The following is a 17349-nucleotide window of genomic DNA, read 5'->3' as shown; positions in this document are numbered from 1 at the left end:
CCAACCCTCCTTCAGCAGCGGCATTTCTTCCTATCGGTCGCCGGAGATGGCGATTGTGTCGCCGGAGTCGTTCTAGCTTTACCGGCCATTACCCAACGGTGATGTCACAGTAGCTCATCAACTGGGCCGTTTTTGCATAGGCCTGGGCTGACTTGTGATTTTGTAAAAAGATGATTTTTTTAACACTTATGCAAGGTTTTTAAAATAATGCAAAAAAAAAGTTATTTACCAAAAAAATACAATTTCAAAAGTAATTACCAAGTTTGAGTGCAATTGGATTGCTTAAGAGCATAAAGAGCATGTCCAATTTTAGTAAGACTAGCATTCATGATCTAATGATTTCTAAAGCTTTCCGTTGGTCTTTACCTCCAAGGGACTTCTATTCTCTATGTGTTGATGGTGCTTTTAGCCCCACTCACCACCATATAGGCATGGGAGGGATAGTTTGTGATGACTTTGGCAGGTGGTATTGTGATTTTTAGGCTGGGAAGCAGGGGTGATGATCCTCTACGAGCAGAGATAGAAGCTCTGAAGCTTAGTCTCCAGTTGTTTTGGAATTTGAATATCAAACAAGTGTATTGTGAAACTAACTGTTTCCATATTATTGATTGCCTTCAGGATACCATGTCCCAATACCATGAGCGTGCTAGTGATTTTCTCTATATCTCCATAATTTCTTGTCACAGAATTGGGATATCCTTCTTCGTCGTATCCCAAGAGAAGCTAATGAGCTGGTTTGGAAGCTCATTTGCGGTGTGACTTCACTGTTCTAGCTTCTCTTCCTGAGAGGGTTGAGTGTTAACTAGAGATTTGTTTAACATGTAGTTTTTTTTTGTTTTTTTTCCTACTCACCAAAAAGTAATTACCAAGATGAGGTAGTTAAGGCCACGTTGCGCTTTACCACAGTCATAAAGTCGTGAGTCTAAAGAGGGAAAATGCTACCATTTCTTTAGATGTGAATAAAGCCATTGTTTCATAAAAGGTTGTGACTTAAAAGGTGTGGCCTGTACGTCCTTATGGCCTATGCGTACTTGAATAATAAGTTGTTTTTTTATCTAAAGCGATCCGTATTATTCTAGTCCATATTATTTAGTGTGCGTTTGAAATTAAGTAATTGGCACTCTAAAAATAATTTCATGTGAGTTAATTAAATTTATTTGTGTTGTTTATAAATATATATTAAAAAAATGGAATAGGCCACGGTTTATGTGGATAAAGCCGTGGATAATTCTAAGTCAATGGAGGGGAAGGAGACTAAAAGCGCTACAAAAACAGAGGAAAATGCCATAAGACGGTACATGCCACGGTTTCTAATACATGGCCTTTTACGAAACCGTGGCTCTGTCAACATTAAGAAACCATGGCAATTTTCTTCTTCAAGCCACTGGTAGTGGTAAAGCGTAGCGTGGCATTTCCATCAAAACTACCCCATATTGCTAATTGTTTTTTGTTTTGAAAATGCATTTTTTGTTTGCATTATTAAAAAAAAACAACTTATACACCCTGGTTCTTTTCAAATTAAAAAAAATAGAGTTAAATATGTTCAAGGTCCTTGACATATAAGATCAAATCTAAATAGGTCCAAGGAAAATATTTTTATGACTTTTGGTCTCGAAAAACGTATGGAAGGGAAAGGTAGAGAAAAGGAGGGGAAGGGAAGGGAAAGAAGAAGGCGGGGGTTGGGTGGTGGTTGAGTGGGAGCTAGGCGGTGGTTCTGGAGGTCGGGAGGGTGGAGGAAGATGAAGTGAAAGTGGAAGTGGAAAAATAGGAAAATGACCAAAAGTAATTAAAGAAATTAAAAAAAAAAGATACAAAGTGATGTGAAAAGTTCATGTAGACTAATCACATAAGTCATAAGGACTTTGACGTATTGTATCAAGTGAGCAAGTTACAATATGATTTTCCTTTTTGTATATATATTATAGACATACAATTATAAATACATGGTTTTTTTATACTACAGTGACAAAAGGTTTGGACCTACAATTTCTTGTAAGCCACACAAACCCAATACTGTCACACATAGTTTAGCAGCAAAGTTTAACAATTATGCAGTGGGGTAAGAAGCTTGCATTGCAATGCCGCACAAGCCTTCTTCAGCAGCAACATCTCTCTGCATCCTAATGTATCCTTCTTCACCCCATTGTTCTCCCCATGAATTCTTGACTAACCAATATTTAGTTCCATCATCACTCACTCCATAACCCACAGCAGTGACACCATGATCCAACTCAGTGCCACAGGATCCAGTGAAGAGACCACTAGAATAAAATTGAAATTCGGATCCACTAGCATCAATAGCCACAGAAATGGGTTGATTAGCAACAGCTTTGAGCAATGCACTCTCACTGTTGGCAGGGACATCCTCAAACCCCTTAATGCTTGCTGCATCTTTGGCTTCTGCATTTGCATTGCAAGTTGCATCAACACCCTGATAAGGGTACTTGGCTTCTGTGTTTAGTCCTTTGTTTTGCATTATAAATTTGAAGGCATCATCCATTAGACCCCCTTCACAACCTTGGTCTACGCCCTTTGTGTCACAATCAACTAGCTCTTGCTCTGATAAAGAGATCAATTTGCCGGTACTTAACTTGGTGATTCCTTCTGTTGCCGCCACGGCAGAAAATGCCCAGCAACATCCTAAATAGAGAATTACAAAACCAAAGTTAGTTAGAAAACCTACAATTAACTCTTGATTTTTTATGAGTTTAATTTCAAAGAGTCCTGGAAAACATACCACACTGGCCTTGGTCCTTAATGGGTGTGACAGCTCCTTTCTGTCTCCAATCTAATGAAGCGGGCACTGAAGACACATCTTCATACTTGAATGTTGGTGTCCTTGTTGAATTGGAGCACATGTGACCCTTGAATCTGTTTCTGGCTTTGAATTCCTCATTTGTGAGATCAGCAAATTGGTTGATGCCTAGCTTGTAAGGCTTGTTTCCAGCATTGTTAAAGGCTTCTATGCGTTGAACGTTTTCTTTGAATATATTGGACCGCAATTCTTTCTCATAAGAGTCCGTGTAAACTTTTCCATACTGAGTCATCCATTGCTCATGCCTCTCTTTCAATGAAACATCTTCGAGGGTACGAGCATTTGCCTCAAAAGCCAAGAATCCAAACACAAGAAGCAAAGCCAATGAAGAGATGTTTAGTACAGTTTTGGAAGCCATGGCAGTGATGGAAAACAAGTACTAAGTGAAATGTGAAGAAGTAGATGTGTTTGTCCCAAAGATGAACCGGGGTATATATACTATACATCAGAAAATTTGTTGAGGTTTTAACATGGCATGCTCATCAACGTACCTTAGAAAACATTATGAATATGACCCAAGATTATGGCTTTTAATATGATGACAAATTTATTGTCAAAACTACACCTGTGTATGGGATCAACTGGTGTTTATGAAAAGGAATATATTGGAAATATACAACACAGAATGGTGATCTAAATTATTGAAACATTAGTTGGAAGTTGGAACTAGAATAAAGGTCTTCTGTATAATAAAATAGACTTAAAATACTTAGTGCTTAATGTTTTTTAACTTTTATGTTAATGTTTTTTCAAGTTTCAGATGTTTGTACATTTTATTTTAATAAGTTAGTTTTAAAGATTTTACATTAAGATTTTATTTTCTCCTTAAAATCTCAAATTAGTTCCCTTTTTGTTGACATTAAAAAAATAATTTTTCCCTTAAATCTGAACATATTTATTCCTATAGATCTTCAGAGCCAGTTAAAACTTAAAGATTCATTTATTCTCCATTAAAACATAAAAGGACCAAAATTATATTCTTCCACTATTATGAGTGGTCATTCATTCTACACATAATGAGACAGAATAGCAGCTAATTTTTTATTTTTTTTGAATACAGAATAGCAGCTAATTAGTTAAAAAAGACTATTATATTGCTGCAAAATGACAAACTTAACTTCAAGGGGGCAGTTAAGAAACCTGGAACACAGTCAGACACAATGACATTGGTGCTTCCAATCTCAGCATAAGCAGATCCTGATGCAGCATTCACAGCAGCACCAGTCCTGAAAACTGCAAGTCACCATACAGGCATACACCAGTGCAACCAAAGAGGATCAAATTTATTTAATCTTCAAATTCATGCAATTAGACCCTATATTCATAATTAATCATGCAATTAACATAATAGAAATAGTCATCTTCTTGTACCAGAAACAGATATAGAGTACAAAACTATATACACTAAAATTACATATAGGAACCTTATACTATGCTGAATAATGAATAAATTATTAGGGTGAAACAAATGTTATTAAGGATGCAAATAGTTGCAACCAGAAAAAAAAATTGCATTGAGTAGAAAGAAAGAGAGACTCATTGGTGGGGCTTACTGGCAGGCCTGCACTGGTGGAAGCCGCGGCCACCTGGTCGGACCCATTCCTCCTTCATCACCGGCCGGAGTCGTTCTAGCTTTACCGGCCATTACCCAAGAAACGGTGCGTTTGAAGAGTCACAGTAGCTCATCAACTGGGCCGTTTTTCATAAGCTTGGGCTCGCTTGATTTTATAAAAAGATGATTGTTTATTTGTTTTTACAAACTTTTTTTTTTTACAACTTATGCGGTTTTTTAAAATAATACAACAAAAAAAATTTATTTATCAGAGAAAAATGCAATTTCAAAAGTAATTACCAAGTTTGTGTGCAATTGGATTGCTCAAGAGTATAAAGAGCTTGAGCAAGACTTAGTTCAAGATGTAACCATTCCTAAAGCGAACCGTTGGTCTTTACCTCCAATAAACTTCTATTCTTTATGCGTTGATTGTGCTTTTAGCCCCACTCACCATCATATATAGGGATGAGAGAGCTAGTTTGTGATGACTCTGGTCTCTGGTTGTGGTACCGTGATTTTTTATGTTGGGAAGCAGTGAGTGATCCTCTACGAGCAAAGATGGAAGCTCTGAAGTTTGGTCTCCATTTGAATATCAAACACGCGTATTGTGAAGCTGACTATTTGGAGATTGTTGATTGTCTTCAGGATGTCGGGTCCCATTACCATGAGTGTGCTAGTGATTTTCTCAAGATCTTTGCGCTGAATTGAGATATTCATCTTCACCATATCTCAAGAGAAGCTAATGAACTAGTAGATTGTCTTGTTGGTTTGGAAGTTTGTTTGCAGTGTTACTTCACTATTCTAGCTTCCCCCATGAGAGGATGGAATTAATGTTAACTAGAGATTTGTTTGGCATAGTTTGGTTTGTTTTATTTTTCCTACTCACCAAAAATGTAATTACCAAAATGGGATAATCTTGATGGAAATGAACCTTGGGCTTTACCACGGTCATAGAGTCGTGGCCTAAAGAGGGAAAAGGGCAAAAGGCATGTACCTCCTTATGACTTATTTATACTTGAATAAAAAATTCATTAACTAATAATTTTACCTCTAAGCGATCCATATTATTTTTGTCCTTATTATTTAGGGGGCGTTTGGTACAAGATTGAGAAATATATTCCTAGGAATGTGGAGGTAGGGAATTATATTCTCGTATTTGTTATAAGTTGGAAATTGGATGCTCGAGCATAAAACATTCATAGGAATGAAAAACTTCCATAACTCCCATCATCTGATTCCCATGAAATAGATTGAGAATCTTGCATTCTCATGGGTAAGTGAATGTTACTTCCCACTACTCGCAAATTTCATCATTTTTTTTCATTTTAAATTTTTAAATTAAATAAAATTTAAAAATATTCCCGGGAATCCTAAATCCTAATCAAACACACTTATAAGTCTTACCCAGAAATGATATTTCTAACAATCAGATTTCCAGAAATATTATTTCCGAGAATTTATTTCTCAACCTTGTAACAAACGCCCCCTATACTTCTACATCTCTACCCATGTCAATTGAATATTTTCAATGGATATTGGCATTTGTGTCTAGCAAAATAATTCACACCGATTCATGCAAGCCATCACATTTTGAAGTCAAGGGGATCAAACACTCCATGTACTCAGCTGAAACTGTATCTACTTCTTTATTTTGGTCCCAACATAAAGTGTGCAATCAACACCATGTTACAATGAACTATGAGTTGCAATTTACTGGTTGCCGTTGGAGCTTGCCTTTGATTTTCTGCATCCTCTGGTTCTAAATGTGCAGAAAGAAAAAAAAAAAAAAAAACAGGACATGGTTTATTTATAAAGCTAAGGGAGAATGATCTATGATAGCAGCTGATGTAACAATCAGGCAAGTAAAATATTAAACTTTAAAAAACATGAATAAACTCAGATCCTACTATTGCATCCTTGCTCCAAATAAAGGAAGTAGAATATAAGATTCAATATTATGTACTCAAATTGATTTGCAGGAAGTGAACAATGTACAGTATAATTTACCTTTTTTGTATATATAATAAACACGTATAATTATAATTACATGGTTTTCTTACATAAGGATTGAACCTATAATTTCTTGTAAGCCACTCAAACCTATTACATATAGTTTAGTAGCAAAGTTTAACAATTATGCAGTAGGGTAAGAAGCTTGCATTGCAATGCCGCACAAGCCTTCTTCAGCAGCAACATCTCTCTGCATCCTAATGTATCCTTGTTCGCCCCACTGTTCTCCCCATGAATTCTTGACCAACCAATATTTGGTTCCACCATCACTTCCATACCCTACAGCAGTGACACCATGATCCAACTCAGTGCCACATGATCCAGTGAAGACACCACTAGAATAAAATTGAAACTCGGATCCACTAGCATCAATAGCCACAGAAATAGGTTGATTAGCAACAGCTTTGAGCAGTGCACTCTCACTGTTGGCAGGGACATCCTCAAACCCCTTAATGCTTGCTGCATCTTTGGCTTCTGCATTTGCATTGCATGTTGCATCAACACCCTTGTATGGGTATTTGGCTTCTGTGTTGAGTCCTTTGTTTTGCATGATAAATTTGAAGGCATCATCCATTAGACCCCCTTCACAACCTTGGTCCACACCCTTTGTGTCACAATCAACCAGCTCTTGCTCTGACAAAGAGATCAATTTGCCAGTACTCAACTTGGTAATTCCTTCTGTTGCGGCTACAGCAGAAAATGCCCAGCAACATCCTAAATAATGAATTACAAAAGTAAAGTTAATTAAGAAACATACAATTAACTCTCAAGTAGTTGTTAGTATAAATTTAAATCATCATAAGAAAACATACCACATTGGCCTTGGTTTTTAATGGGTGTGACAGCTCCTTTCTGTCTCCAATCTAATGAAGCTGGCACTGATGTCACACGTTCATACTTAAAGGTTGGTGTCTTAGTAGAATTGGAGCACATGTGACCCTTAAATCTGTTTCTGGCTTTGAATTCCTCATTTGTGAGATCAGCAAAATGGTTGATGCCTAGCTTGTAAGACTTGTTCCCTGCATTGTTAAAGGCTTCTATGCGCTGCACATTTTCTTTGAATATCTGGTACCGCAACTCCTTCTCATAAGAGTCCTTGTAAACTTTTCCAAATTGAGCCATCCATTGCTCATGCCTCTCATGCATTGAAGCATCTGCAAAATTGCGAGCATTGGCCTCAAAAGCTAATAATCCAAGCACAAGAAGCAAGGCCAATGAAATGCTATGGAGTAGAGTTTTGGAAGCCATGGCAGTGATGACAATGGAAAACAAGTACTTAGTGAAATGTGAGAAAGTAGGTGTGTCGGTCCCAAAGATCAACTAGGGTATATATATCAGAAAATTTGCTCTGGTTTTAACATTACATGCTCATCAATGTACCTTAGAAAACTTGCTGAATATGACCCAAGATTAAGGCTTTAATTAATATGATGACAAATTTACTATCAAAGCTGTACCTATGTAGTGGAATCAACTAGTTTCTTTATGAGAAGGAAAAAATATTGGAAATATACAACACAATGGTTCGCCAAACTATTGCAACAACAGTTGGAATCAGAATAGAGGTCTTCTATATAATAAAATAGACTTAAAGCACTTGGTAGTTAACGTTTTTAATTCTCAGGTATATGTTTGTACTTTGTATTTTAACAATAGTTATTTTGTTGAAACTTCGGGAAAACTTTATAGCATCTCCAATGCTAGTTCTTATTTCTTAGTTCTTAGCACTATTTATTTGGGCCCGTATTGCCACATGTGTTTAAGCAACTCTCAAGTAATTTTGCTCCAACCATGAGTTCTTAGTTCTTAGTTCTTACTACTATTCATTTGGTCCCACTAACCACATTATTTATACTTTTTTTTCATAAAGTAATAAAACAAAACTCATAAAGTAATAAAGTAATTTGGATGAGAGAGAAATAGTTAATATTTTAAGCTAAGAACTCAAAAAGCAAAACATCTTATAGAAGAACTGAGTTCTTATTTTTAAGAACTAAGGAGTCCATGTCAGCACCTCCAATGGTAAAGTTCTTAGTTCTTAGTTCTTAACTCTAAAATAAGAACTAAGAACCTTGCATTGGAGATGCTCTTACATCAAAGATTTTATTTTCTACTTAGTTAGACCTTTTACTAATATTTTTACCCTTAAAATCAGAAGAGATTTATTCCTTTAAACTAAAGTGACAATAAAAACTGTCTTCAGAGTTATTTAAAAGATTCATTTATTGTCCCTTAAAACATATAGAACCAAAATTGCATTCTTCCAATATTATGACTGGTCATGCTTTTGACACATAATGGGACAGATTAGCAGCTGATTAGTTAAAACTTAAAACAACTATTACATTGCTGCATAATGACAAACTTAACTTCATGGGGGGCAGTTAAGAAGAAACCTGGAACAATAAATTGAGAGTTCAGATTACAATGCACTTTACATTAAACTAATACTGAATACACTCTCATTTTACAGAGAGTCAGTTTAGAGAAATCTTATCCAGCATTTGTTGAGAACATCTCTTATTATTTTATAATTGAAGTGTAAAAATATATGCATTTAAATTATTATATAATGGGGAAGATAGATCACCACAAAAATTGGGGATTAGTTGGTAAGGGATTTCCTAGGTCCCTCTATATACTGTATATATAAATTAAATCCCCCAAAACTGTGACTGGTTAACAATCACCATATAAACAACACAAAAATGTAGCCTATCAATAGACACAGGTAAACATACCCAAGAAAAAGAGAGGGCCTATTTCTGGGATTTTATTGAAGGATGACTGAAAAATTGTTCAAATGGAAATTTCTTTCAAAGTAAACAAACTTGGGTACACTTATCCTTTTATGCTAAGGCAGCAAACATAGTAAGTATATGATTAGGGCCTTTTGGGCTAAATAACACCTGTGAGGAAATTTCAGTTCAACTACTTCATAGGTTAGTATTCTCCATAAAGAATTTAGCTCATCTGGTGTAAGGGAGTTTTTTGTTCATGGAGAAGTTAAGATTGAAATTGTGATCATATACTTGCCGATGTATAACAAACTACTCTCTCTGGTCGTTTTTATAAGAAACACTCTGGAAAAAAAAATTGGTCATTTTTATAAGAAACATTCTTATAAAATTAAGTCAAATAATTCATTCAAATGCAAGAAAACCTATTCCCCATGCAAAAATTTGGAGGGAAATTGCAAGCACCCAATAGGTATTGTTAACATTTATGGTAATTAGCATGATTGTTCTTGTGAAAAGAAAAATGCATCATTGAAATTTAGCATAATAGTTTATTTTATAAAAAATATTAGTTTTCTTGGTTTGTGTGATTTTGTCAAAGATTTTCTTAAAAAAAATGATCGGAGGGAGTATTATGCTGCTACCAGTCCTTACTGCGTTCCGCGATGGAGGCCGTGACAGGAGCGCAGAGGTTGCAACACGATGGTAGGGGCTCAGGTGCGGCAACAGTTAGCAAACCCCAACTATTATTATTTAAATCTCAATTGTTAATTTTTCATGATTGTTAATTTTATCTTCTAAAATGACTCCCTCACTTTTCACGTCAAATGAGTTAAATCCCTATATATATAATTGTAAAACAGTCATTTATACAACCAAATATAATATGTATGTCACCTGATTTTTCTCCAAATAAAGAAGAACCAGAATCTCCTACCATCCTATGCTTTTCTGTACAAGAATATAAAGAATACATCTAATAACACCTATGTGCTCTTCCTTTCAAAACAAAAGTGAAAACAAAAGTACATAATTTCAGAACCAGATTGCCGAATCCCCTATGATATCACATGCAGTTATGCACTATAACTGGTAGTACTAGCAACAGAGCTGTTTCAAGGGACATTGGCATTTGTCATGCAAAATGATTCATACCGCGGCTCAGTGAGGTCTACCATTTCCTCTTCTGATGCATGCAAGCCATCATATTGTGAAGACAAGAGGATCAAACTCTCAATATACTCAGCTGAAACTGTATCTGTTTCTTTATTTTGGTTCTCAACACAAAGTGTGTGATCAACACCATGGGATAATGAAGTATGAGTCGGAAATTTACTGCATGGAGCTTGCCTTTGCTTTTCTGCATCTTCTGGTTCCTTCAAATGTCCATAAAGAAAAAAAAAATCAGCAGATGGTTTATTTTTTATGCAAAAGGAGAATGATCAATGATGGTGATTGGTGTATCAATCAGGCAAGTAAAATATTCATCCAAATTTCATAGTTGGAAAAAATAACAAACCTTAATAAACCAGAAACACTGCAGTTGAGAACTGAATACATACCTGAAACAGGCTTGCTGGAATGTTTCTTCTCCTTCTAGATTTGTCTGGGGAAATACTTGTAAGAATCTGAACCACCTCACTCATCGTTGGCCGAGTGTCAGGATCCAGCAGCAAACACTCTTTTGCTAAGTATGCCATTATTTGCACCTCTTCTTCTGGGAAGTTTCCTTTCAATTGTGGATCAACCAACTCCGCCATTACGCGCCTACTATCCTGTAAGCGCGGAGTAGCCTAGAAAAAAAAATTATATCAATAATTAGGTGTCCATAGTCCATAGTATTTCCTAGTTGAATTCAATAGTAAGATGTGCAACAAGGTCATAATGAAGCAGATAGTTACCAGTAAACCATATCATTCTAATTCAGAATTATTAATGGAAGATGAAAAGTATTATATGGTTGTAAAAGAAATAATGATCGAAGGAAAAGGGAGACTGAGTACCAGTTTGAGCACATCAAAGATATTCCTCATACATACAATTGTAAATTCAGGTTAATGTTATGATTATGAGGATAATTTAAAATACCCATATAACGAGGCTTTCTTCTTTTCCGGAAGTTGTTTTATGGATAGGTTGCCGACCGCTGATAAGCTCAAGAAGAACCACCCCAAAACTGAAGACATCTGACTCAAGAGAGGCTCTACCAACAATAGCATATTCAGGTGCAAAATAACCAAATGTCCCCTGCATTCTTGCTGGAGAATTTGAACAGCTGGGTAGATCATCAGATCTCAAGTTTTTAGCCATACCAAGATCAATTATCTGCAAGTTCATTAGTTAACAAAATTATAGAAGTATAAATTTTTGTTAAAAGTGACAACTACAACCTAAGGTATAATAATTAAAACTCAAGCAGACTTATAAGAGAAATTCTAAAGTAAGTCAATAAAGAATTTCACTTCAAAACCACTACTATGCATTGGCTTTAAGTATCTTATTCAACTTGTATCATAAGCCAAGCTCACATGAAGTTCTATGAGTATCCATGTATATTATCTCTTGAGTAATTCATGATTTGTTACTACTATCCAGAATAAACAAGATTCATACTTTTGCTTGCCAGTTTTCATCCAGAAGAATGTTAGTTGATTTGACATCTCTATGAAGAATTTTTGGAGCAGCTGCTTCATGTAGATATTCCAAGCCCCTCGCAGCTCCTATCGCAATCATAACACGAGTAGCCCAATCCAAATATTTCCCAGAAACTCCATCTAAACATTCCCTCAAATTCCCATTCGTCATGTAATCAAACACTAGCAGCCTCTGAACATGTTTTCCTGTTAACTCTGAGCAGTATCCAAGCAAAGGCACCAAATGGCAATGATGAAGTCTAGATAATAGTTCAATCTGCAGAAACAAAAACCTCATTAATCACTATGAATTCTGTACAGCAATAAAAAAAGTTAGGTTTATCACTTCATCTTATATGTGGATACTATGGAATATGATAACATAGCATGACTAATGACTAGCCAAAGAATGCTGATATTCTAAGATTAGGTACCACCTCCTTAAAAAATGATGAGTCTGCTTCTGGCCCCCCATGATCTTTTAGGCGCTTAACTGCGACATCACTACCATCTTTCAGCAGACCATGGTATACATAACTACTTCCGCCTAATCCGATAAGGTTGGAAGCTGAAAAGTTCTCAGTGGCACTTTCCAGTTCAGCAAACGAAAATTGAATAATATTTCCATGATAAGTTTCTTTTTGGTTCCCAAATAAGAAAGAGGCTTTCTGAAAGCATCCTACATAAAAGAAATGGTAATTAAAAACTAATAAATAATGGCAAATTAACAGAAGAACTTTGGAGTTTGCACATACAAATACAATCATACAAACTGGTAAAAAGATACACTTCTCAGTAAGAAGTATGAATCAAGGAGCAGTGAGTAAAAAATCAACTTACCTGTAATATGAAAAATAGGAGAATTTACAGAAAATTTGGTTTCCGGCACTGAAGAAGTCGCTGTCCTATGACTAATTAGGTTGGCAGTACTAATACCACTACTTGTTTCCTTATCTGATGAGAATATTGGTGATTGAATATGGAATCTGTCTCTTCGGTAGACATAGTACAAAACCAAGGCAAGAAATGCAATTGTTGTACATAGAACACAGGCTAATAGAATGACTACAGCAATCTTGGTGGAAATGTGTTTCTTTGAACCTAGTAATGTGCTGACAGTTCCTGCAGAGCAGCCAAAAATAATAAACTCAGTTTGATTACCTTGATCTAAGAATAAACCAATGATTTTGTATGAAAGTGTAGTAGGTTATGTCACTATCTCTAAGACACATATACGCTAACAAGAGGGAAAATTGAAAGAAAACAAATCTTCACACTTCACAGTACAGACTACATGTTGGGGGAGACAGGGGAGCCCATGGGCCGAGGAGCAAGACACCAAGAGATATCGACGCGCCTTAAGGTTTTGGGTTAAGATGTGGTGTCCAAGTTCTCCTTGGTGTTTCCCCCTGGCCTTGCTCCATGGGTCCTCGCCGTGACTCTCCCTAACACTACAAAATATGAAGTGACTTGTTATTGAAAAAAGTTTTAAATATCCATGAATAAGAGTTGTATCCAAGAAACAAATCTTGGTATGTAAATATGTATCAAGGTTTGGTGAACAATAATAACTGGTCTAGTCTATCTAAATCAGCTTTCAGGAAGCAATAGTTAATGTAATTTTCAAGATAGAAATTTTGGATTAGAGCAAGAGAGAGAGTGAGAAAGAGGGGAAGATACCCCAGGTACAGTTGCAGGAATGAAAGCAATTAGGGCTACGACCATCTGCTGCAACTTGGGGAAAGCCATTGGGATCACATATGCATGTCCATATGGACTCATTTTTGTCACCACCTACATGGAAGGTAAAGCAGTTATCATATACTATTCAAGTTAGGATCTCCTCATTTCACCTAAGACAAAAAATATATTCCATTCTTACCATAGATGTGTTGGTTAGTAACCACAAGTTGACAAAAAAATATAAAAATTTAGTTTAGACAGCTGCGTGTTAGGGTCAATGGTTAAACTTCAATCCTACAACAGAATATTTTGAGGGTTGAATTTGACCTACACCTATTTATATCCAGTCATTTTTTGCTACTCCTCGGTGTGTTGCGCTTTGAATCAAAATAATTTGAAATCTATCATAAAAGCAACTTTTATGAGGTTACAACAATTCTAGTTACCAGGCAATGCCCCAAGCAAACATACATAAAGGCAAAGCTCAAGCTAAATAATCAATATAAGAATACAAAAGACATATCAGAAGGAGGCTCCTAGTATTCATTATTCCAATAAAAAGAGTAACTAACAGCATACCTGAACGGCAATCACATGACTTAGAGCAATTAGCAAGAGAATAGTTCTGGTTCCCTTGGAAAGAAGAACATTTACATTTCCACTTGTTCAGGCCAGATGTATCAGAAGCTTCATCTGCCAAGAAACAATGCCACCCAAAGGAGGGAAAAGAAGAAAAAGATTTATGGTTAATTTCGACTTACCTATCACTGAGATGAACATATAAAACATGGAACTCCAAAACATTGGACTTAAACTCCATATGACTTATTTCATGTTATAGGAATCAAGTGTCCATGCAATGCCCCATATATCAAATGCAGCTGTTCCATCATATTTTTTATTTAACCAGGAAACAACTAAACATCAGTATACACTACTGACAAGTATTAGATGTCAAACACCAAATGCTTGAGAAATTTTGATACAGCCACAAAATTAACTGAGTTCTGAATCCAGAGCAAAAAACCTAAATAACTTATTTAATGTTGCACGAATTTAGTGTCCACAGATGGCTAACATATCAAAAGCTGCTAGCTTTCGTATTTCTAATTTAAACAATCAAGCACCTAAATTTCAAAGCATAGGTATGTCATTGGAAACAATTGGAGAGCCAATTACTAAAGGTTTTCCAAATAAACTGAGATACTAACCACAATATGAGTGCTGAATCCAGAGCAAGCTAATGACAAAAGCAAGAGCAATTTTGAGCTGTGACTTCATTTACTCAACCCATACACTACAGGTAAAAGAAGGGAAACCATTTAGTGCTACACAAGTAATTGGACAAAAAGTTCCTCATGTGTTGCAAAAAAGCATATAGATTATTTTCCAAGACAATAAATTCATAAGCAAACCAAAATTAAATCCTGCATAGTTGATGAGCAACATGAAGCTATTGTGTGTGTGAGAGAGAGAAGGAGAGAGATGGTGAGATGGTTAGAAACCTGTCTTAAGAAGAACAGGGCTAGCCTTCAAATGTCTCATCTAATCAACATCTGTAGAAAAAAAAAGGTAAAATGATCCATGAGATAAGCTAATCCAACAAAAGTACAAGCTGCACACACCCAAAATTCAAACCCCCCCCCCCCATTCAGTTTCAATCTTATGCTGCAACAAGTGAATGGATACCAATCATTTCATAATAAGGGGTTAGGAAATCTCTTCTCTATCCAAAATTTTCTGGCCTGTGTATGTATTGTAAATAAGGTAAATTGAAAGTAGTAGGAAGAAATACTCAGTTGGCCAACAAACATCACAGAGTGTAGGTTATCCATCCTCAGTACCAACTACCAAGTACTAAGACAAACATAAAGCACTGTATACATAAGCATTGAAAGCTTGAACATGTAGTAGATCAGATAGTAGCTAGAGCCTAGATGGTCCAGTATTCCAGCACTGGGTGAGAGTGGAAAGGACTCAAATTACAAGTCAACTACCCATTTGCATAAATGTTCAATTAAAGCAAACAAGATGGACCGAGGGTATAGTTACATCTTAAATCAGACAATAAATATAGTCAGCGAACAGGTAGAACTCCCTTGAGGGGTTGGCTCGAGAAATAGCTTCAAAAATTGTATGCAAATTCTATGAATGGAAATGAATGAAGCCATCAACTACCAAAAAGAAACCATCATATTTTCCACCTACAATTCTTCAAAGCTTTGGAGAATGAGGTGCAAAAATGAACTGTGTTTTGAAGTATTGTACAATCAGAACCTGTGCAATCTAAGTCAAACCAGCAAAAAAAGTAACAAAGAAAGGAAGCTATTTTGAGCACTTGAGAAAGCAAAGACTAATCCAATTAAGAAGTTTTGCAAAGTTTCCTGTTTTGGAAAGAAACTAATTCACAAAACTAAAACAAAGCTAGAAAGCAGTGCATTAGAGCAATGTGAACCCCATGTTTACCAACCTCCAGGCTTCATTATCAGAAAGAGCAATCAGAAGTAAATTAAACAGACAAATGGCAAACAAGCAGTGAAGAAGGATAGAGACCCTTCCCAATGAGTCTATTCCATAAAATCAACATAAACATATAGAGTTGAAAAAAGGCTTGAAGAAAAAACCATCAAGACCACCACCTCTCTGAAAGTAACCCCTTCTCTAACTGAAAACAACCCCTCATCTTCCCTTCTATCTATCTATTCTATCCAAAATAAACCATTTTTCACTATACTCAATACACTGAATTACTGAATCATCATTTACTCATGACAAAAACCATTTGTTTTTGGAAAAAATAAAACTTACTTAGGTGACAATAAGTACAACCTTTATTTACAAACATCAATGATAAGCTAGGGAATAGAATAAAGCTTGTTTCAACTTTCAACCATCAAGCACCAAATTTTACTTGCTTTAAAAGAATAGGATACATTATATGGTATTGCTAACGGCTAAAAAGATAAAGCATTGCTTTGTCATTTCTTGAATGAGAAGATGTGGGAATGAGACAAGAAGAGAAAAAAAAAATAATGCAGGTACATTTTTGTTATGTGTATAAATCATTTAACTTAGCTTGAAAGTCATATACTATATGGTTCAGAAAATAGTAAAGGAGATTTTTTTCAACTTGTTGAGTTGGTTTTATTTAAAATGTGGGCCATGATGACCTTCTCCTTTGTCGGTGTGGGGTTTTTGTTTCATTATGGGGGGCCTCTGAGAGCTTTAGCAATTAGTACATCAATTAGCATTTTCCACAAGATGATTAGACAAAAGAACAATCTTAATCAGCGGTGACTTTGAAGATGTTTGAAAACATAATACTAATCCAACAAACTAGTAATCAAATCATGTTATTCTATCCTTAATCATGTCTAACACAACACCATCCAATTAACTTTTTTCAATGAAAAAGATAAACTTAGGTGGGGAATGGGGTCTAAACAACAATGCCACCTCCACCTGTTTTTGAAAACTAGGAAAGAGAGCATACCTCAAATTCAATGCAGGGTCGTTTAGATCTGCTACTTGACTTGAACTTGTGAAATACAATGTTGGGGTGTTAGGAGGAAATAGAAAGGTGAAAACCTCAGTGGAAGTGTTGATGAGAAGAATGGAAATGGAAGGGGGAGCTGAAGAAGATGAAGGAGAGCGTGATGAAGTCACAAGAGAAGAGAGATTTATGAGGCACTGTAGTTCAGGTAGAGATTTATGAGGCAAGCTCTCTAAGGTGGCATACACTGCTTAATTTTGTTCTACACGTGGTCCTACGTTTGGTCATTCAAACATGCAATAAATTAATGATACAGCATATGAGTATCACGTGAGTCGAGGCACTTGTTTCGACTTTCGAGGCACATGCTAAGGTAGTGAAGACAAAATCACGGTGGATAGAAGAAAAAAATAAAAAATAAAAGT

General features: G+C 35.8%; 3 protein-coding genes across 9 annotated transcripts; all 3 read right to left on the bottom strand.

Moving 5' to 3' along the window:
* Nucleotides 1–1888: 1888 nt before the first annotated feature.
* On the bottom strand, nt 1889–3228 carry LOC130743002 (senescence-specific cysteine protease SAG39-like). The gene is made up of 2 exons (XM_057595112.1): nt 2738–3228; nt 1889–2640 (listed from the first exon to the last, which is right to left on the bottom strand). The coding sequence occupies exons 1-2, from the start codon at nt 3171–3173 to the stop codon at nt 2048–2050; spliced, it is 1029 nt and encodes a 342-aa protein (XP_057451095.1). The 5' UTR covers nt 3174–3228; the 3' UTR covers nt 1889–2047.
* Nucleotides 3229–6359: 3131 nt separating this feature from the next.
* LOC130743001 (senescence-specific cysteine protease SAG39-like) lies at nt 6360–7688 on the bottom strand. Its single transcript, XM_057595111.1, has 2 exons — nt 7190–7688; nt 6360–7091 (listed from the first exon to the last, which is right to left on the bottom strand). Exons 1-2 carry the CDS (start codon nt 7623–7625, stop codon nt 6502–6504), a joined length of 1026 nt encoding a protein of 341 aa, XP_057451094.1. The 5' UTR covers nt 7626–7688; the 3' UTR covers nt 6360–6501.
* Nucleotides 7689–9943: 2255 nt separating this feature from the next.
* On the bottom strand, nt 9944–17092 carry LOC130747263 (receptor-like serine/threonine-protein kinase NCRK). Of its 7 annotated transcripts, none has more exons than XM_057600135.1 (11): nt 16925–17092; nt 14937–14987; nt 14643–14728; nt 14011–14124; nt 13429–13542; nt 12589–12870; nt 12186–12427; nt 11729–12025; nt 11204–11440; nt 10678–10908; nt 9944–10491 (listed from the first exon to the last, which is right to left on the bottom strand). In XM_057600135.1, the coding sequence occupies exons 3-11, from the start codon at nt 14710–14712 to the stop codon at nt 10231–10233; spliced, it is 1848 nt and encodes a 615-aa protein (XP_057456118.1). In that variant the 5' UTR covers nt 14713–14728; nt 14937–14987; nt 16925–17092; the 3' UTR covers nt 9944–10230. The 7 variants fall into 7 exon arrangements, with proteins under 7 accessions (XP_057456118.1, XP_057456121.1, XP_057456122.1 ...); XM_057600138.1 differs by lacking the exon at nt 16925–17092 and adding an exon at nt 16261–16365; XM_057600139.1 differs by lacking the exon at nt 16925–17092 and adding an exon at nt 16240–16260.
* Between the last annotated feature and the right edge of the window lie 257 nt (nt 17093–17349).

This window comes from Lotus japonicus, chromosome 3, assembly GCF_012489685.1.
Source record: "Lotus japonicus ecotype B-129 chromosome 3, LjGifu_v1.2".
NCBI classification, from domain to species: Eukaryota; Viridiplantae; Streptophyta; class Magnoliopsida; order Fabales; family Fabaceae; genus Lotus; species Lotus japonicus.
This window is presented reverse-complemented; position numbering and strand designations above follow the sequence as displayed.

What these genes read in the sequence shown, in the direction of transcription:
- LOC130743002 (XM_057595112.1), bottom strand. Translation starts at nt 3,173, where the DNA reads ATGGCTTCCAAAACTGTACTAAACATCTCTTCATTGGCTTTGCTTCTT. An exon ending in TAAGGACCAAGGCCAGTGTG is followed by an intron (nt 2,641 to 2,737) that starts GTATGTTTTCCA and finishes TTCTCTATTTAG; the next exon opens with GATGTTGCTGGGCATTTTCT.
- LOC130743001 (XM_057595111.1), bottom strand. Translation starts at nt 7,625, where the DNA reads ATGGCTTCCAAAACTCTACTCCATAGCATTTCATTGGCCTTGCTTCTT. An exon ending in TAAAAACCAAGGCCAATGTG is followed by an intron (nt 7,092 to 7,189) that starts GTATGTTTTCTT and finishes TTCATTATTTAG; the next exon opens with GATGTTGCTGGGCATTTTCT.
- LOC130747263 (XM_057600135.1), bottom strand. Translation starts at nt 14,712, where the DNA reads ATGAAGTCACAGCTCAAAATTGCTCTTGCTTTTGTCATTAGCTTGCTC. An exon ending in GTCATGTGATTGCCGTTCAG is followed by an intron (nt 13,543 to 14,010) that starts GTATGCTGTTAG and finishes CCTTCCATGTAG; the next exon opens with GTGGTGACAAAAATGAGTCC. An exon ending in ATGAAAACTGGCAAGCAAAA is followed by an intron (nt 11,441 to 11,728) that starts GTATGAATCTTG and finishes ATGAACTTGCAG; the next exon opens with ATAATTGATCTTGGTATGGC.